At 55.8% G+C, this 21,033-nt stretch overlaps 2 protein-coding genes across 3 annotated transcripts in view; both read right to left on the reverse strand.

The window, feature by feature from the left end:
• Nucleotides 1-14,438, reverse strand: part of FAM168A (family with sequence similarity 168 member A) — a 219,915-nt gene extending 205,477 nt beyond the window's left edge. The window contains exon 1 of one of the 2 annotated variants that reach the window (XM_054164559.1): nt 14,328-14,438. The gene's annotated coding sequence lies outside the window, so the exon portion shown is untranslated. The remainder of the gene's footprint in view (nt 1-14,327) is intronic. The other variant, XM_054164558.1, reaches the window with a different exon arrangement.
• A 212-nt stretch (nt 14,439-14,650) lies between these two features.
• The window catches only part of RAB6A (RAB6A, member RAS oncogene family), a 135,404-nt gene continuing 129,021 nt past the window's right edge, over nt 14,651-21,033 (reverse strand). The window contains exons 7-8 of the mRNA XM_054164845.1: nt 15,655-15,724; nt 14,651-14,757 (exon numbers count right to left, since the gene is read on the reverse strand). Of these exons, the coding sequence (XP_054020820.1) occupies nt 14,651-14,757; nt 15,655-15,724 (177 nt within the window). The remainder of the gene's footprint in view (nt 14,758-15,654; nt 15,725-21,033) is intronic.

Below are 21,033 nucleotides of genomic sequence, written 5' to 3' on the forward strand. Positions count from 1 at the left end.
AGGACACAGACTCCTGGAACCAAAGCATCCAACCCAGCATCTCCAACACAGGACACAGAATCCTGGAACCACAGAATCCAACCCAGCATCTCCAACAGAGGACACAGACTCCTGGAACCAAAGCATCCAACCCAGCATCTCCAACACAGGACACAGAATCCTGGAACCACAGAATCCAACCCAGCATCTCCAACACAGGACACAGACTCCTGGAACCACAGAATCCAACCCAGCATCTCCAACACAGGACACAGAATCCTGGAACCACAGAATCCAACCCAGCATCTCCAACAGAGGACACAGACTCCTGGAACCATAGAATCCAACCCAGCATCTCCAACAGAGGACACAGACTCCTGGAACCATAGAATCCAACCCAGCATCTCCAACACAGGACACAGAATCCTGGAACCACAGCATCCAACCCAGCATCTCCAACACAGGACACAGAATCCTGGAACCACAGAATCCAACCCAGCATCTCCAACACAGGACACAGAATCCTGGAACCACAGAATCCAACCCAGCATCTCCAACACAGGACACAGAATCCTGGAACCACAGAATCCAACCCAGCATCTCCAACACAGGACACACAATCCTGGAACCACAGAATCCAACCCAGCATCTCCAACACAGGACACAGAATCCTGGAACCACAGAATCCAACCCAGCATCTCCAACACAGGACACACAATCCTGGAACCACAGCATCCAACCCAGCATCTCCAACACAGGACACACAATCCTGGAACCACAGAATCCAACCCAGCATATCCAACAGAGGACACAGAATCCTGGAACCATAGAATCCTGGAACCATAGAATCCTGGAACCATAGAATCCAACCCAGCATCTCCAACACAGGACACAGAATCCTGGAACCATAGAATCCAACCCAGCATCTCCAACAGTGGACACACAATCCTGGAACCACAGAATCCAACCCAGCATCTCCAACACAGGACACAGACTCCTGGAACCAAAGCATCCAACCCAGCATCTCCAACACAGGACACAGAATCCTGGAACCACAGAATCCAACCCAGCATCTCCAACGGAGGACACAGAATCCTGGAACCAAAGCATCCAACCCAGCATCTCCAACACAGGACACAGAATCCTGGAACCACAGCATCCAACCCAGCATCTCCAACAGAGGACACAGAATCCTGGAACCATAGAATCCAACCCAGCATCTCCAACACAGGACACAGAATCCTGGAACCACAGAATCCAACCCAGCATCTCCAACACAGGACACAGAATCCTGGAACCACAGAATCCAACCCAGCATCTCCAACGGAGGACACAGAATCCTGGAACCAAAGCATCCAACCCAGCATCTCCAACACAGGACACAGAATCCTGGAACCACAGAATCCAACCCAGCATCTCCAACACAGGACACAGAATCCTGGAACCACAGCATCCAACCCAGCATCTCCAACACAGGACACAGAATCCTGGAACCATAGAATCCAACCCAGCATCTCCAACACAGGACACAGAATCCTGGAACCACAGAATCCAACCCAGCATCTCCAACACAGGACACAGAATCCTGGAACCACAGAATCCAACCCAGCATCTCCAACAGAGGACACAGACTCCTGGAACCATAGAATCCAACCCAGCATCTCCAACAGAGGACACAGACTCCTGGAACCATAGAATCCAACCCAGCATCTCCAACACAGGACACAGAATCCTGGAACCACAGCATCCAACCCAGCATCTCCAACACAGGACACAGAATCCTGGAACCACAGAATCCAACCCAGCATCTCCAACAGAGGACACAGACTCCTGGAACCAAAGCATCCAACCCAGCATCTCCAACACAGGACACAGAATCCTGGAACCACAGCATCCAACCCAGCATCTCCAACACAGGACACAGACTCCTGGAACCACAGCATCCAACCCAGCATCTCCAACACAGGACACAGACTCCTGGAACCAAAGCATCCAACCCAGCATCTCCAACACAGGACACAGAATCCTGGAACCACAGCATCCAACCCAGCATCTCCAACACAGGACACAGACTCCTGGAACCACAGCATCCAACCCAGCATCTCCAACACAGGACACAGAATCCTGGAACCACAGAATCCTGGAACCACAGAATCCTGGAATGGTCTGGCTTGGAAGAGACTTCCAAAGCTCATCCAGTCCAACCCCCTCTGCACTCAGCAGGGACATCCTCCACTAGGTCAGGTTGCCCAGAGCCCTGTTGAGCCTCACCTTGAATATCTCCAGGGATGGCACCTCAACCAGTTCCCTGGGCAACCTGTTCCAGTGTTCCACCACCCTCATGGTAAAGAGCTTGCCCTCAATACCCATGGAATGTCTTCTGTCAGCTTTTACAAACCCCATGGCAATAAGCCCCCAAATGAAGCTGCAGAGCATCAGCAGGGCCACATTTTTCCTCCCCAGAAGGAAGACAGCCCCTTGAAAGTCCCTTGCAGTGCTCCAGGTTTTCAGCACTTCCACAGCAAAACACAGCTCAGAGGAACAGCTGAAAATCATTCAAATCCCACTCAGAGTGTGAGGAAGCCAAATTGTTTTCACCCTCCTCAGCAGAACCTTGAAAAATAAGGTATTATACCATGAATATCATCATCCACATCATCTGTGTGCTGGGCTGCAGCCAGGGGAGTGTGGGCAGCAGGGCAAGAGAGGGGATTCTGCCCCTTGGCTCTGCTCAGACCCCACCTCCAATCCTGCCTCCAGGTCTGCTGTCCCCAGCACAAGGAGGACACAGAGCTGCTGGAGGGAGCCCAGAGGAGGCCACAAAGATGATCCAAGGGCTAGGAGTGTTCAGACTGGAGAAGAGAAGACTCTGTGAAGACCTTCTGCTGTCTCCATCTTTCTTCTTGGTCCTTTTAAGCACTGAAAGGCCACCAGAAGTTCTCCCTGGAGCCTTCTCTTCTCCAGGCTGCACAACCTCAGCTCTCTCAGCCTGGCCTCACAGCAGAAGGCTTCCAGCTCTCAGATCATTTTCACGGCCTCCTCTGGACCCAGTCCACCAGCCACACTCAGCGAGACAATCAAGCACCTACTTCCTATTGATTTCCACATGAAGGCCATCAACCACCACCCACATCACACTAAGCTCTTCCTCCTCCCCTCAAAACTTCTCCCAACCCCCTTCTAACAGCCAATCTCTCTTGGTTGGGCAGAGGTCCTCTCGTGCTGCACCTGCACATGACCCAACCAGACCTGGGAAGTTTCCATGCTTGGGCCATCTACCACCTCTTTGGACAACCTTGGCCTCTGTCTCACCACCTTCACCATCAAGAATTTATTCTGTGGAAGCAGCCTAAATCCTCCTCTTCTAGTTTCAAACCATCACACCTTGGCCTGTCCCAACAGGACCTGCTCAAAGGTCTGTCCCCATGATTAATCAGTGGTGGGCAAGCAGGGGGGATCACCTCACCCTGGCCTCCTCAAGAAACTGGATTTCCAACAAGTTACATAAACACAGCACTGCCACTGGCACTTTCCTCTCATATTCAGCAACACCAATGTTTCAAACCCCAAAACAGCCCCAGAATCAGTCACTTGAGTGGCAGGAAGGTAACACAATCTAGCCACCCTCTGGAGAGCAGCAGTAAATGTGCAGATGACACCAAGCTGGGGGCAGGAGTTGATCTGTTAGAGGATGAGAGAGAGCTCTGCAGAGGGACCCTGACAGGCTGGGCAGATGGGCAGAGTCCAACAGGATGGCATTCAACAAGTCCAAGGGCCAGGTGCTGGGGCAGAAAGGGACCTGGGGGTGCTGATTGACAGCCAGTTGAACATGAGCCAGCAGTATGCCCAGGGGGCCAAGAAGGCCAATGGTATCCTGGCCTGCATCAGGAGCAGTGTGGCCAGCAGGAGCAGGGAGGTCATAGTGCCCTGTACTCAGCACTGGTTAGGCCACACCTTGAGTCCTGTGTCCAGTTCTGGGCCCCTCAGTTTAAGAAGGACATCGAGACACTTGAACGTGTCCAGAGAAGGGCAACGAGGCTGGGGAGGGGTCTGGAGCACAGCCCTGTGAGGAGAGGCTGAGGGAGCTGGGGTTGCTTAGCCTGGAGAAGAGAAGGCTCAGGGGAGACCTCATTGCTCTCTACAGCTACCTGAAGGATGGTTGTAGCCAGGAGGGGGCTGGTCTCTTCTCCCAGGCACCCAGAACCAGAACAAGAGGACACAGTCTCAAGCTGTGCCAGGGGAGGTTTAGGCTGGAGGTGAGGAGAAAGTTCATCCCAGAGAGAGTTGTCAGCCATTGGGATGTGCTGCCCAGGGAGGTGGTGGAGTCCCCATCCCTGGAGGTGTTCAAGAGGGGACTGGATGTGGCCCTTGGAGCCATGGTTTAGCAGTCATGAGGTGTTGGGTGACAGCTTGGACCTGATGATCTTTGAGGTCTGTTCCAACCTTCTTGATTCTATGATCTGATAGTCGAGTGGCACAGGGAAATAACTGGTGACAATTTATGCCCAGTTCTAAAAAGTGGTGGATTAAGAGCCAATATTTTTTAATTTAAAGAGTGAAACAGGCCCAAAAGAACCACAGAATGGCTCTGGTTGGAAGGGACCTCACATATCATCTCTTCCAACCTCCCCACCATGCCCAGGGACACCTCTCGACCAGGCTCAGCTGCTCCATGGTGGAAGCTGAGGCATAGGAAGTTCCATGGAAACAGAAGGGAAAATGATTTCCTTATGAGGGTGACAGAAGCCTGGAACAGGCTGCCCAGGGGGGCTGTGGAGTCTCCCTCTCTGGAGATATTCAAGACCCACCTGGATGTGTTCCTGTGTGATCTGCCCTAGGTGATCCTGCTCTGGCAGGGGGGTTGGACTGGATGAAATGTTGAGGTCCCTTGCAACCCCTGACATTCTGTGATTTCTGTGATCCTTTCAGGGAGTTGTAGAGAGCCAGAAGATCACCTTTGAACTTCCTTTTCTCCAGGGTGAACAACCCCAGTTCCCTCAGCTGCTCCTCATAAGACCCTTCCCCAGAATAGAATAGAATAGAACAGAACAGAACAGCACAGCCCTTCTCTGGAGATGCTCCAGGACCTCACCTTGTATTGAGGTCCCCAAAACTGAACCCAGTTGGCAAGCTGTGGCCTCACCACTGCTGAGCACAGCTTCTCTAGGGGATGCTCTAAATATTTCATCTTGAGTATTTGGAGAGTCACAGAATGTTAGGGGTTGGAAGGCACCTCGAAGGATCACCCAGCCCACCCCCCCTGCCAGAGCAGGGTCAGCTATCCCAGATCACACAGGAACACATCCAGGAAGGTTTTGAATACCTCCAGAGAAGGAGACTCCATAGAGCCCCTGGGCAGCACATCACACACCTCTCACCTTGTGACAAGGGTCAACTTGAGCACCTCCACAGCGCAGAGGGACGGCACTCAACCAGCCACAGCCACCCAAGGAGAAGCCAGGTGAGCTGAGCAGCATCCAGCCAGCCTTCAGTGAAGGGGAGGGGAGATAATTCAGGACCAAAGTATAGAATAGAATGGAATAGAGACAGGATAGGCATAGGATAGGCATAGGATTGGCACAGGATTGGCATAGACCAGGTTGGAAAGGACCTTGGAGATCACTGAGTCCCAACACCACCTAATCAACTAAACCATGGCACCAAGCACCCCATCCAGTCTCTTCCTAAACACCTCCAGGGATGGGGACTCCACCACCTCCAGGGATGGGGACTCCACCACCTCCAGGGATGGGGACTCCACCACCTCCCTGGGCAGCCCATTCCAATGGCCAGTCTCTTTTTCTATGAAGAACTTCTTCCTAACATCCAGCCTAAACCTCTCCTGGCACAGCCTGAGACTGTGTCCTCCTGTTCTGGTGCTGGTTGCCTGGGAGAAGAGACCAACCCCCTCCTGGCTACACCTTCTCTTCAGGTAGTTGTAGACAGCAAGAAGGTCTCCCCTGAGCCTCCTCTTCTGCAGGCTAAGCAACCCCAGCTCCCTCAGCCTCTCCTCACAGGGCTGCCCTCCAGACCCCTCCCCAGCTTTGTTGCCCTTCTCTGGACACCTTCCAGCATCTCAATGTCCTTCTTCACCTGAGGGGCCCAGAACTGGAGACAGGACTCAAGGTGTGAGAAGGTGACCGCTCCAGGAGAGCCTTCCCTGAATCGCAGAGGAAACAGAAAGTACAGGGAGCGCTTGTGCTGCGGAAAGGGAAACCAGGGGCCTCTGCAGATACAATCAGCTCCAAAAGGCATGACTGGGAGACAAATGAAGATCACAAGCCAGGCTGAAGGAAAGAGGCAGCTCAGAAAGGAAGCTATAAAAGTTGTATTCCCCTTCTGACGGCAACCAACGGGCTCGAGCGCTGGGCAATCAGCTGCGAGGCTCCGGCGTGGGGATGTGGAGGTCTGTAACCACCAGGGGATAAGGGTCTGAAAGGTTCCTGTGCCGTGGGCAGCAGCAGAAATACACCTGGGCTTAAAGTAGAACTGAATTGTGGTTATGCCATGATGGCTGCCTTTGGGGGCAGGGCAGGTAAGAATTAGCATCCTGGGGTGTATCAGGAAAGGAGTGGTCAGTAGGTCTAGAGAGGTTCTCCTCCTCCTCCTCTACTCTGCCCTGCTGAGGTCACATCTGGAATGTTGTGTCCAGTTCTGGGCCCTTCAGTTCAAGAAGGACCTCAAGAAACTGCTTGGAAGAATCCAGCACAGAGCCACAAAGGTGCTGGAGGCAGTGGAACATCTTCCTGCTGAGGACAGCCTGAGGGAGCTGGGACTTGCAGCTTGGAGCAGAGGAGCCTGAGGGGTGACTTCATTCTTGTTGATAAAGATGTGCAGGGCAGTGTGGGGAGGATGGAGCCAGGCTCTGCTCAGGGATGTCCAAGGACAGGACAAGGGGCAGTGGGGGCAGGCTGGAGCTGAGGAGGTGCCACATGAACGTAAGGGAACACTTATTCCCTGTGAGGGTGCTGGAGCCCTGCAGCAGGCTGCCCAGGGAGGTTGTGGAGCCTCCTTCTCTGGAGACATTCAAAGCCCATATAGATGCATTCCTGTGTGACCTGCCCTAGGTGATGCTGCTTTGGCAGGAGGGTTAGACTGGATGATCTCTGGAGGTCCCTTCCAACCTTCTGTGGTTCTGTGACCCAGAAGCTCCATCCCAGCTGTGAATGTTCCACTTGCCAGAACAGGAGGTCAGAGCCAATCTCACCACAGAACCACAGAATTGTCAGGGTTGGAAGGGCCCTCAAGGCTCAGCCAGTTCCAACCCCCCTGCCATGGGCAGGGACACCTCATACCAGAGCAGGTTGCTCACAGCCACCTTCATCCTGGCCTTCAAACCCTCCAGGGATGAGGCTTCCACCACCTCCCTGGGCAACCTGTGCCAGGCTCTCACCACCCTCATGGGGAAGAATTCTTCCTAACATCCAACCTCAATCTCCCCACTTCTACTTTTGCTCCATCCCCCCGAGTCCTATCCCTCCCTGACACCCTCAAAAGTCCCACCCCAGCTTTCCTGTAGCCCCCTGCAGATCCTGGAAGGCCACAAGAAGCTCTCCTGGGAGCCTTCTCTTCTCCAGACTGCACAACCCCAACCCCCTCAGCCTGTCTCCACAGCAGAGAATCTCTCAGAACGGTCTGGGTTGGAAAGGACCTCCAAAGCCCATCTAGCCCAACCCCCTCTGCAGTCAGCAGGGACATCCTCAACTAGCTCAGGCTGCCCAGAGCCCTGTCCAGCCTCACCTTTGCAAACTTCCCACCAGCAGGCATTAACCTGGATTAAAGACAGGCTCCACTTGCCTCAAGCGGCTGCTTTGGCACCTACGTGTCCAACCCGAGCTGCACAAACCCTTGCAGACAGAGAGGATAATTAAATTTAGACTCAATTTAATTAGCCTTGTAATTATGCTCTCAGTTAAGCTACTGAAGGCCTTTTTTTTCTTGCAGAAATGTTTCTCTGAAGGCTTTTTCACTTGCCTGAGAAATATTTGCAGGGAGGACCAAGTGCAGCATCAACCTCTCTTCCCCGCTCTTTCCCTCCTCAGCCATGAGGTGGGTTAGTGACAGGGGGGAGACCCAAAGCTTGAGTGCAGGGAGGGGGGTTAAAAGGGGTGGGTTAGTGATTTTGGGGAGCACCAAAGCTTGAGTGCAAGGAGAGGGATTAAAAGTGGTGGGTTAGTGCCATGGGGGAGAACCAAAGCTTGAGAGCAAGGAGGGGGATTAAAAGTGGTGGGTTAGTGCCATGGGGGAGAACCAAAGCTTGAGAGCAAGGAGGGGGATTAAGAGTGGTGGGTTAGTGACATGGGGGAGAACCAAAGCTTGAGTGCAAGGAGGGGGATTAAGAGTGGTGGGTTAGTGACATGGGGGAGAACCAAAGCTTGAGTGCAAGGAGGGGGATTAAAAGTGGTCCTTAATGATATGGGGGAGCACCAAAGCTTGAGTGCAAGGAGAGGGTTTAAAAGTGGTGGGTTAGTGATTTTGGGGAGCACCAAGGCTTGAGTGCAAGGAGAGGGATTAAAAGTGGTGGGTTAGTGACATGGGGGAGAACCAAAGCTTGAGTGCAAGGAGGGGGTTTAAAAGTGGTGGGTTAGTGACATGGGGGAGCACCAAAGCTTGAGTGCAAGGAGAGGGTTTAAAAATGGTGGGTTAGTGACATGGGGGAGCACCAAAGCTTGAGTGCAAGGAGAGGGTTTAAAACTGGTGGGTTAGTGACATGGGGGAGCACCAAAGCTTGAGTGCAAGGAGGGGGTTTAAATGTGGTGGGTTAGTGATTTTGGGGAGCACCAAAGCTTGAGTGCAAGGAAGGGGTTTAAAAGTGGTGGGTTAGTGATTTTGGGGAGCACCAAAGCTTGAGTGCAAGGAGGGGGATTAAGAGTGGTGGATTAGTGACATGGGGGAGAACCAAAGCTTGAGTACAAGGAGAGGGTTTAAAAGTGGTGGGTTAGTGACATGGGGGAGCACCAAAGCTTGAGTACAAGGAGAGGGTTTAAAAGTGGTGGGTTAGTGACATGGGGGAGCACCAAAGCTTGAGTACAAGGAGAGGGTTCAAAAGTGGTGGGTAAGTGATTTTGGGGAGCACCAAAGCTTGAGTGCAAGGAGAGGGTTTAAATGTGGTGGGTTAGTGACAGGGGGGAGACCCAAAGCTTGAGTGCAGGGAGGGGGTTTAAAAGTGGTGGGTTAGTGACATGGGGGAGCACCAAAGCTTGAGTGCAAGGAGAGGGTTTAAAAGTGGTGGGTTAGTGATTTTGGGGAGAACCAAAGCTTGAGTGCAAGGAGGGGGTTTAAATGTGGTGGGTTAGTGACATGGGGGAGAACCAAAGCTTGAGAGCAAGGAGGGGGATTAAAAGTGGTGGGTTAGTGACATGGGGGAGAACCAAAGCTTGAGTGCAAGGAGGGGGATTAAAAGTGGTCCTTAATGATATGGGGGAGCACCAAAGCTTGAGTGCAAGGAGGGGGTTCAAAAGTGGTGGGTTAGTGATTTTGGGGAGAACCAAAGCTTGAGTGCAAGGAGAGGGTTTAAAAGTGGTGGCTTAATGACATGGGGGAGCACCAAAGCTTGAGAGCAAGGAGGGGGATTAAAAGTGGTGGGTGAGTGATTTTGGGGAGAACCAAAGCTTGAGTGCAAGGAGAGGGTTTAAAAGTGGTGGCTTAATGACATGGGGGAGCACCAAAGCTTGAGAGCAAGGAGGGGGATTAAAAGTGGTGGGTTAGTGATAGGGGGGAGCAGAAATGCTTGACTGTAAGGAGGGGAGGTTAAAAGCCCCTAACTAGTTCCCTGCTGCAATGCAGCCTCAGCACTGCATTCGCCCAAGACCAGCCAGGATCTCCAGCAGATCATCTCCCTCTGTGCCCCACCACATCCTGTGGGTAGTTCAGCTCCATTTGGACACCCCAGGGGGATTGCTCATGCCGAGCATTTCCCCACCACTGACCAAATTCCAAACACCTGGGAGGTGTTTGCTCCTCAGCCCTTTGTTTCACACCAGGAGAAGAGTCAGAGAGCTGCTTCTCCAAAAGCACCCCCAGCTGAACAGCCAGGGATTTTAATCAGCTGAAGAACATCCACCACCACCAGACAACAACATTTGAAGCCCTTCCCACTAAAGCCACATTATCTGGGAGAAAGGCTCCTTCTGAAAGACCTAAACAGCAGCAGAAGTTAAGATGTGCAACCAGGTTGGTCGATCCAGAACAGGAGTTCTTCAGGTCTACTATAGATTTCCTCCCCACCCCCACCCCCCCAAATGCACTTCTGAATGATACCTGTCCTGTGAATGCCTCCATGCACCCAGCAAGGAGAACTATTCAGGCCTACAGGTGTTGGCTTGGGGGGGGTGGGGGTTTGACCACACTCAGCCACAGAGGTCATGAAAAATCCAACCAAAGGCAAAAGCCAAATCAAGAAAGAACTGAAACCAGAGAGGACAAACCAGAGAAGCACTTGGCCCTCCTCTGGCTGATTTTCTTCACCTTGCTCGATGCAGGTCCTCAATCTGAGTTCTAATCAACAACCACTTCACAGTTAACATTTCATCAATTAATGGGGGTGATGCAATCAAGGCTGGCAAAATGTCTCCCTCAAGATGCTTCCATCACTGGCATCCCTTGCCCAAGAAAATAAAGGAAGGAAGGGGGGAAGGGGGGGACAAGGGGGGGCAAGGAAGGAAGGGGGAAAGGGGGGGCAAGGAAGGAAGAGGGGGCAAGGAAGGAAGGGGGGGCAAGGAAGGAAGGGGGGGCAAGGAAGGAAGGGGGGGCAAGGAAGGAAGGGGGAAGGGGGGGCAAGGAAGGAAGGGGGAAAGGGGAGGCAAGGAAGGAAGGGGGAAAGGGAGGGCAAGGAAGAAAGGGGGAAAGGGGGGGCAAGGAAGAAAGGGGGAAAGGGGGGGCAAGGAAGAAAGGGGGAAGGGGGGGGCAAGGAAGGAAGGGGGAAGGGGGGGCAAGGAAGGAAGGGGGAAGGGGGGGCAAGGAAGGAAGGGGGAAGGGGGGGGGCAAGGAAGGAAGGGGGAAGAGGGGGGGCAAGGAAGGAAGGGGGAAGAGGGGGGGCAAGGAAGGAAGGGGGAAGAGGGGGGGCAAGGAAGGAAGGGGGAAAGGGGGGGCAAGGAAGGAAGGGGGAAAGGGGGGGCAAGGAAGGAAGGGGGAAAGGGGGGGCAAGGAAGAAAGGGGGAAAGGGGGGGCAAGGAAGAAAGGGGGAAAGGGGGGGCAAGGAAGAAAGGGGGAAAGGGGGGGCAAGGAAGAAAGGGGGAAAGGGGGGGCAAGGAAGAAAGGGGGAAAGGGGGGGCAAGGAAGAAAGGGGGAAAGGGGGGGCAAGGAAGAAAGGGGGAACGGGGGGGCAAGGAAGAAAGGGGGAACGGGGGGGCAAGGAAGGAAGGGGGAAGGGGGGGCAAGGAAGAAAGGGGGAAGGGGGGGCAAGGAAGAAAGGGGGGAAGGGGGGGCAAGGAAGGAAGGGGGAAAGGGGGGGGCAAGGAAGGAAGGGGGAAAGGGGGGGCAAGGAAGGAAGGGGGAAAGGGGGGGGCAAGGAAAGGAGGAAAGGAAAATAACCCCAAGCTAACCCCCCTCTTCCTCCATGGCTGTTTAGCAGCCAGAAGCACCATCCCACTGCATCTGCAATCATATTTTGCTCTCAAGCACAAACAGAACCACTTGGGGGTTTTCTTTCTGCTCAGCACAAGATGCCTTTGTCCAGGAGAGAAGGAGAAGGAGGCTGGGGAGGGGCGGGGGGGGGGGGGGGGGGGGGGGGGTTGGCAAATAAATAATCCTCCTCAACCTGCTCATTTTTGTTCTAGGTCTGACAGCGTTCAGCACTGAGCAAATGGAATGAAATCCACTCAAGCCACCACCTGAAATCTCCTCTGCAGGAGAAGGGGGAGGGAAGGAAAGAATCCACACAACCCAAACCACCCCCCCCCCCCCCCCCCCCCCCAAAAAAAAAAACCCCACAACCCACCAGCATTTCAATTTGGATTTCAAGAAGGAATATTTCTTTCATTTCCATGCTTCCAGGGTCTATCCAGCACTGAATCTACGCAGCTGGGTTTTGGGTTGAGGGGGGGGGAGGGATATTACTAAGCCACCATTTAGCGGCTGGACTTTGATGCCCTCCAACCCCACCATGCCAAGAAGAAAGTAGTCAAGCAATTCCACACCCCCCACCCCCAAAACAAATAAGGAAGTAGCAGCATCAAATGATCGAAAAGCAGCCCAAATAATCCTCCACCCCCCCGTGGATAACCCCCCCCCCCCCCCCAAAACACAGCCAAAAATTAACCTTCCTTAACGTTTCCACGACCACTTGCAGGCTACAGACGCGGCAGGCTGACATCCACACCTCCCCCCAGCCTTCCCCTTCCCAACCTCACATCAAACCAGGGCCATTTTTAAACACCCCTGATCCTCCCCCCCCAAAAAAGAGGAGGACAAGGTGCGGGGGGGACACGCGGTGGCAACTCAACCCTTCCCATCCCATCAAGTTGCTTGCAGGCTCCTTAATATCCCTCTATGTTGCTCCTGCTGTCATCCCCACGTGTGTGTGTCCCCCCCCCCAGGGTGTTTTTCGGTGGGGATGTCATGAAGTGGTGGCATTCCCCTTAACCCACCCCCCCACCCCCAAAAAAATCTCTAGAGTGTCCCCCAACATCCCCCTGAACCCCACCAGGACATCTCCTGCGGGGTTGAGCAAGGGACACGCAGAAGAAAAATCCTCCCTCAAGCCTGGGCTCTCCATTTCCCCCTCCTTCCACACCGGGAGAAGGTGAAACTTGCCTTGGAGCTGGCTCCCCCTGCAACCAAGCACCCCCAAAACGTGGCTGAGCGCCCACCCCCCCCACCCCCCCCCCCAAAGCTCAAACCTGAGGGGGCGCTGAACCTACCGCGGGGCTGAGGACAAACTCCTCCAGCAAGCCTGTTGGCTTGGGGGGGAACAATCAGGCTTCAAGGGGGGGGAACAATCAGGCTTCAAGGGGGGGGAACAATCAGGCTTCAAGGGGGGGAACAATCAGGCTTCAAGGGGGGGGAACAGCAGGCTTCAAGGGGGGGAAACAGCAGGCTTCTAGGGGGGGAAACAGCAGGCTTCTAGGGGGGGAAACAGCAGGCTTCAAGGGGGGGGGAACAGCAGGCTTCAAGGGGGGGGGAAACAGCAGGCTTCTAGGGGGGGAAACAATCAGGCTTCAAGGGGGGGGAACAATCAGGCTTCAAGGGGGGGAACAGCAGGCTTCAAGGGGGGGGAACAGCAGGCTTCAAGGGGGGGGAACAGCAGGCTTCAAGGGGGGGGAACAGCAGGCTTCAAGGGGGGGGAACAGCAGGCTTCAAGGGGGGGGAACAGCAGGCTTCAAGGGGGGGGGAACAGCAGGCTTCAAGGGAAAAAGGATTCAAGAAGTGGGGGGCAATAACAGGCTTCAAGGGGGCAGGAGAAAAAGGCTTCAAGAAGTGGGGGGCAATAACAGGCTTCAAGGGGGGGGCAACAGGCTTCAAGGGGGCAGGAGAAAAAGGCTTCAAGAAGTGGGGGGCAATAACAGGCTTTAAGGGGGGGGCAACAGGCTTCAAGAGGGGGCAACAACAGGCTTAAAAGGGGCAAGGGAGAGAGGCTTCAAGAAGTGGGGGGCAATAATAGGCTTCAAGGGGGGACAACAGGTTTTGGGGAGGGGGCAAGAGTCTTGGGGGGGCAACAGGCTTCAAGGGGGCAGGGGAAAGAGGCTTCAAGAAGTGGGGGCAATAACAGGCTTCAAGGGGGCAGGGGAAAGAGGCTTCAAGAAGTGGGGGCAGTAACAGGCTTCAAGGGGGCAGGGGAAAGAGGCTTCAAGAAGTGGGGGCAGTAACAGGCTTCAAGGGGGCAGGGGAAAGAGGCTTCAAGAAGTGGGGGCAGTAACAGGCTTCAAGGGGGCAGGGGAAAGAGGCTTCAAGAAGTGGGGGCAATAACAGGCTTCAAGGGGGAGGTAACGACAGGCTCCAAGGAAGGGGGGCGGGAAACAGCCGCTGGGGGAGCGGGGCAAGAAGCTGGGGGGCAGGGTGCCTGCCCTCCCCGGGGCGGTGGTCTCTCCCCTCCGCAGCGGCTCGGGCTGTGCCGTGCCACGCGTGACCCTCACCCTGCAGGGGGGTCACGCAGAGCCTGCTGTGAGGATGCTGCCCCCCCCCCGCGCCACCAGCGCCGTCCCCGGCCCCGTCCCCTCGGCTAGCGGAGGACGCGGCGCGGGGGGAAACACCGCAGCCGACACCCCCCCAGCACCTCGGCGGTGCCCTTACGAGTCCCCCCCCCCAGCCCAGCCGCTGTCACTCGTTTGCCTCACCCCTTCCCTCAGCCGCCCCCTCCCCGCTCAGCGGAGGCCCTGCGGGGGTGTCGTGCCCCCTGCCCCCCCCTTCACCTGCGGCTGCTCTGCTGGCGGCGGTGTCCCCTGTGCCGGTGCGGCGGCGACAGAGCTCTCCCCCTCCTCCCGCTGCCTGTTCCGCGGCTCTCCTGCCTCTGCCCGCAGCCGCCAGCCGGTGGGGGAGGGGGCGGCGGCGGCGGGCGGGAGTTAGGGGGGGTAGAGGGGGGGGTGTACCACCAGCGGGACCGTTACAGGCACGGCCAGGACTAGCGCTCCCGGCGTGCCCTGCGCGCCTCCGCCCGGGCTCGGCGGCGGCGGCCCGACGCGGAGCACGCTGGGTAATGCAGTTCAGAGGGAGGGAGTGAAGGAGAAACAGGGCCCTAGGGGCGCGGGGCATGCTGGGAAGTGTAGTGCCGGTGCGCTGCCTGCTGGGAGCTGTAGTGCGGCGGGAGCCGTGAGGGGGCGGGGGCGCAAGGCATGACGGGAGCTGTAGTGCGGAGGGTTCGGGGGGCGGAGGGGAGAACACACAAGCAAGGCATGATGGAAATTGTAGTGCGCGCAGGGCATGCTGGGAGCCGTAGTCTGCGAGGGATGAGGGCAAGCAGTGGGCCATGGTAGGGATTGCCTTAGGCCTGGGCCTCAGAGCCCCTCGGTGAGTGCAGGGCTGTGGGCTGGAAGCAGCCAGGCCTGCAGTGGGAGGCCTGCAGGGCTCACTCTGCAACCCCCTCCCTTCCTTCTGCCACCATGGCCTGGCCTTGCCCACTCCCTCAGGCCCCAAACCACACAGAATCCCCTGCTGGGGTGGGAAGGGAGCTCTGGAGCTCAGCCAGGCCAAGCCCAGCCTGCTCCAGCAGGGCACCCCCAGCAGCTTGCCCAGCAGCACCATGGCCAGGGGGGGTTGGAAGCTCTCCACACAAGGAGACTCCACAACCTCTCTGGGCAGCCTGCTCCAGGCCTCCACCACCCTCACAACAAACAACTTTCTCCTCATCCTCACATAGAACCTCCTGGCTGCCAGTTTGTGCCCCTTGGCCTGTCCCTGGGCAGCACTCAGCAGATGCCAGCCCCAGCCTCTTGCCCCCCACAGCCCCTTCAGCTCTTGCTGAGCATTGCTCAGCTCCCCTCTGGGGCTGCTCTTCTGCAGGCTCTCAGCCCCAGGGCTCTCAGCCTTTGCTCCTCACAGAGCTGCTCCAGGCCCCTCAGCCTCTCCCCAGCCTCCCCTGGACTCTCTCAAAGTCAAGATGTTTTTCCTTACCTTGCCCCTACCCAGCAACAGCCTAGTCTGCAGCATCCCCTGCCCAAGTCCCCTTCTCCAGCACCACCACAAACCCCCAGGCTGCTCCTCCTCTGTTCCACACCTCCCTGCCCAAACCCTTAGCCTCACATTCCGTAGGGGGCAGCCTCTGGGTGACTGTGGGCTCCCCATAGCCAAGGAATGCAGAAAGAGCCCTTCTCTGGGAATGAAATCAGAGCCTGAATTTTGATGCAGGAAAATCTTTGCTGCTGACACAGACAGGAGGATCGAGGGCACCCTCAGCAGGTTTGCTGATGACACTGAGTGCTGCAGCTGATGTGCAAAGGGTCCTTAACAGGCAGGAGAAGTGGAACCCAGGTGGAGCTTGAGAAGTCCTGAGAGGCTGACTGCAAGGTCCTGCACCTGGGACAGGGCAATCCCTGGGGGATGAAGGCTGAAGAGCAGCTCTGCTCTTGTGGGTGCTGCTGGATGAAAAGCTGGACAGGTCCCAGCCATCTCCTAGGCTGATCCCCAGCAAGGAGGGGCAGGGAGGGGATTCTGCCCCTCTGCTGTGCTCTGCTCAGACCCAGCTGCAGTGCTGGGGCAGCTCTGGAGGCCTCAGCACAGCACAGACAGGGACCTGCTGGAGCAGGGCCAGAGGAGGCCACAGCCATGCTGGGAGGGCTGGAAGCCCTCTGCTGTGAGGCCAGGCTGGGAGTGTTGGGGAAGTTCAGCCTGGAGAAGGGAAGGCTCCAGGGAGACCTGGTGACCTTGCAGGACTTGAAGGGGCTAAGAAGAAAGCTGGGGACAGACTTTAGAGCAGGGCCTGTTGGGACAGGACAAGGGGGAATGGTTTGGAACTCAAAGAGAGAGATTTAGAGTAGAGGGAAGAAATTCTTTACAGTGAGGATGGGGGGGACCCTGTCCCAGGTTGCCCAGAGAGGTGGAAGATGCCCCATCCCTGGCAAGGCCAGGTAGGATGGGGACTTGAGCAGCCTGCTCTAGGTAGAAGGTGGCAGGGAGGTTGGAACTAGATGATCTCTAAGGTCACAGTATCACCAAGGTTGGAAGAGACCTCAAAGATCATCGAGTCCAACCTGTCACCACAGACCCCATGACTAGACCATGGCACCGAGTGCCACCTCCAACCCAACCCAACCCATTCTCCAAGTCCTTGAATGGGTATGAAACAAATACATCACCCAAACTCTGCTCAGAGAGACCAGCAGCACCCACTGCTGAGTTCAGCTGCAAACTGCATCAGCACAGCTCAGCACCCTGGGCTCAGGGTGGGAAGAGAGCATTTTGGAGCAAGTGTGGGGATCTGGGAAGGTGGAGAGTTAAATTCCTCTGCCTCTTCCCCCTAGAGATGTGCTGGCATGCTGGGAGGCGGTGTGAAAACAAACATTTCTCCTTCAGCTTTCCTCCTGCAGGGAGGAGGCTGCTGGTGGCACCTATGGGACATAGCTGTTGTGATGCCCACACAGGTCAAAGCAGCCTTCAGTGGGATTTGGGGGCTCTGTAACAGCCCACCACGGGGGGGCTAACCCCTCTCCAAGGCAGGTGCCGACCTTTCCCTACAGCAAATGTGTGTCAGGAAGAGAAGGAGTAAACTTTGGGGCGTCCTCACCTGCTATTCAAGCACAGGGACAGGAACTCTGAACCCCCAGAGCCTTTGCCCAGCAGCCTCCACAGCAGCAGGAGACAAGGGAGACCCAGGGAAAGGGAGCCACTGGTCTCCTACATCATGTGAGGCACAGAAAGAGGTCCAAAATCCTTTGTTTCCTACCCAAAACCCAAGGCTTTGGCTAGGACAGAGCAGCTCTCCAACAGGCACCGAGCCAGTGCTTTGTGATAGCTTCTTCCTGTAATGATCTCCCAGGGGAGACAGGGACAGAGGCCAGCTGGAGGGAAAACAAACTGGAAGAGTCAAAAAATCCTTCTTTTTACCAGGCAGCATCCAACTGTCTCACCAAGGGTGGGGAGACACTGGCACAGGTTGCCCAGGGAGGCTGTGGATGCCTCATCCCTGGAGGTATCACAGTATCAGCAAGGATTGGAAGTGGAAGAAGGGAGATTGAGACTGGAGATGAGGAAGAAATTCTTTGCAGTGAGGGTGGGGAGACACTGGAACAGGTTGCCCAGGAAGGCTGTGGAAGACTCATCCCTGGAGGTGCTCAAGGCCAGGCTGGATGAGGCCCTGAGCAACCAGGGCTGGTGGGAGGTGTCCCTGCCCATGGCAGGGGGGGTGGAACTGGATGAGCTTCAAGGTCCTTTCCAATCCAATCCACTCTGTGAATCTGTGATAAATGCTACTAAGAAAAGGCAGGGGGGAAAGTGGGGTTTGGCTCCTCTGAGGGAGGGGCTGAGTCTGTTCCCACATCACACACAGTCATAGAATTGTCAGGGCTGGAAGGGACCTCAAGAAGCAGCCAGTTCCAACCCCCCTGCCATGGCCAGGGACACCTCACACCAGAGCAGGCTGCTCACAGCCACCTCCAGCCTGCCCTTGAACACCTCCAGGCACGAGGCTTCCACCACCTCCCTGGGCAACCTGTGCCAGGCTCTCACCACCCTCATGGGGAAGAATTCTTCCTAACATCCAATCTGAATCTACCTGTTTCTAGTTCTGCTCCATCCCCCCCAGTCCTATCCCTCCCTGACACCCTCAAAGGTCCCTCCTCAGCTTTCCTGTAGCCCCCTGCAGATCCTGGAAGGCCACAATGAGGTCTCCTCAGAGCCTTCTCTTCTCCAGACTGCACAACCCCAACTCTCTCAGTCTGCCTCCACAGCAGAGCTGCTCCAGCCCTTTCTCCCACCTGCCCAGCTTTGCCAGCTGCAGATAACCTCCCAACTCTTCAACTCACTGTTTCTACCCCCCCAGTTTCTGTGCCCCAAATCTCCTCCATCTAACAGACAACCAAAAAAAAACACCCCTAAGCAGTCTGCAAAAGCTAAATAAACCAAACTCCCCTCTGCCCCCCCAAATCCCACACCAGCTGAATTTTCTTCCCCAGAGTAAAGCAGAGCACTTTGGGCAGGTTTTCACAGAATGATTGAATCATGGACTGGTCTGGGTTGGAAGGGACCTTTCAGAGTCATCTGGACCAGCCCTGCAGCCAGCAGGCTGCTCAGAGCCCCAAACAACCTGACCTGGGATGGTTCCAGGGATGGGACATCTCCCACCTCTCTGGGCAGCCTGGGACAGGCTCTCAGCACCCTCAACATAATCTGAATCTCCTTCTTCTAGTTCCAAACCATCACCCCTTGTCCTGTCCCAACAGGCCCTGCTCTAAAGTCTGTCCCCAGCTTTCTTCTCAAGCCCTGCAAGGCCACCACAAGGTCTCCCTGGAGCCTTCTCTTCTCCAGGCTGCACAACCCCAACTCTCCCAGCCTGGCCTCACAGCAGAGGGCTTCCAGCATGGCTGTGGCTTACCTCTGGCTCTGCTCCACCAAGTCCCTGCTTGTCCTGTGCTGAGGCCTCCAGAGCTGCCCCAGCACTGCAGGTTGGGTCTGAGCAGAGCACAGCAGAGGGGCAGAATCCCCTCCCTGCCCCTGCTGCCCACACTGCTGGGCATCAGCTCAGCACAGGGCTGGCAGCACTCAGTGCTGGCTCATCTCCAGCTTCCCACCCACCAGCACCCTCAAATCCTTCTCTGCAGGGCTGCTCTCCAGTCCTTCATTGCCCAGCCTGGATTTGTGCTTGGTATTGCCTCAGCCTAGGTGCAGGAGCTTAGACTTGGCTTTGCTGTACCTCATGAAGTTCACCTGGGCCCCACTTCTCCAGCTTCTTCTTGTTGTTTCCCTCTTGTCCTTCTTGGATTGAACTTGATGTCCCCCTTGTGAGGGGCTGCAGCTGAGCAGGACCCACCAGTGCAGCTCTGCAGACCTGCAAGCACATTGCAAACCCAGCATGGGTTTATTCCTCTCAGTGACTTTGTCCTCCTGCTGCCAAGGAGACAAATTGCTCTGGTCCCGTGGCAGTGCTCATGACAGCCTGGCACCGAAAGAGAATAGCTGCAAGAACAATTCAGAGCCAGCTGTGCCACACGTGGAGCCACACTGTGGGCACCCAGTGCCAACAGGCAGCCCAGGCTGAATCCAGAGTGCAGCCCAAACCCCTTCCTAAGGGAACTTTTTCATTCATAGGATCACAGAATGGTTGTGGTTGGAAAAGTCCTTCAGGATCATCCACTCCAACCACTCTCCAGCTCTACCAAGGCTGGTGCCAAACCCTCAGCACCACAGCTCTGCCTCTTTGAAACACCTCCAGGGATGGGGATTCCACCACCCCCTCCCTGGGCAGCCTGGGCCACTCTTTGAGAACCCTTGCAGTGGAGAAGTTTCTTCTGCTGTCCACCCTAAGCCTCCCCTGGGGCATCTCCTCTCATCCTATCACTTGTTACTGGGAAGAGCCCAAACCCCTGCCTGGCTCCAAGCCCCTTTCAGGGAATTGTAGAGAGCCAGAAGGTCTTCCCTCAGCCTCCTTTTCTCCACACTAAACACCCCCAGCTCCCTCAGCTGCTCCTCCCCAGCCCTGTTCTCCAGACCCTTCCCCAGCTTCATTGCCCTTCTCTGGATGAAGTTCAGCCTCCTAATGTCCTTTCTGGAATGAGGAGCCCAAATCTGAATCCAGTACTCAAGCTATAGCCTCACCAATGCCAGGTCCAGGGGGACAATCACTTCCAGGTCCAGGGGGACAATCACTTCCCTGACTCTGCTTAATTCACCACAAAACAAAGGATCTGGTCCAGGCCCTGGTTTCCAAATGGAGGAGAGGAGAGGAGAGGAGAGGAGAGGTTCAGAGGAGAGGAGAGGAGAGATTCAGAGGAGAGGAGAGGAGAGGTTCAGAGAGGAGAGGTTCAGAGAGGTTCAGAGAGGAGAGGTTCAGAGAGGTTCGGAGAGGAGAGGTTTGGAGAGGAGAGGAGAGGTTTGGAGAGGAGAGGAGAGGAGAGGAGAGGAGAGGAGAGGAGAGGAGAGGAGAGGAGAGGAGAGGAGAGGAGAGGAGAGGAGAGGAGAGGAGAGGAGAGGAGAGGAGAGGAGAGGAGAGGAGAGGAGAGGAGAGGAGAGGAGAGGAGAGGAGAGGAGAGGAGAGGAGAGGAGAGGAGAGGAGAGGAGAGGAGAGGAGAGGAGAGGAGAGGAGAGGAGAGGAGAGGAGAGGAGAGGAGAGGTTTGGAGAGGAGAGGAGAGGAGAGGTTTGGAGAGGAGAGGAGAGGTTTGGAGAGGAGAGGAGAGGTTTGGAGAGGAGAGGTTTGGAGAGGAGAGGTTTGGAGAGGAGAGGTTTGGAGAGGAGAGGAGAGGTTTGGAGAGGAGAGGTTTGGAGAGGAGAGGAGAGGTTTGGAGAGGAGAGGTTTGGAGAGGAGAGGAGAGGAGAGGTTTGGAGAGGAGAGGTTTGGAGAGGAGAGGAGAGGTTTGGAGAGGAGAGGAGAGGAGAGGTTTGAAGAGGAGAGGAGAGGAGAGGTTTGGAGAGGAGAGGTTTGGAGAGGAGAGGTTTGGAGAGGAGAGGTTTGGAGAGGTTTGGAGAGGAGA

The sequence above is a fragment of the Dryobates pubescens genome, chromosome 10, assembly GCF_014839835.1.
Source record: "Dryobates pubescens isolate bDryPub1 chromosome 10, bDryPub1.pri, whole genome shotgun sequence".
Lineage (NCBI taxonomy): Eukaryota > Metazoa > Chordata > Aves > Piciformes > Picidae > Dryobates > Dryobates pubescens.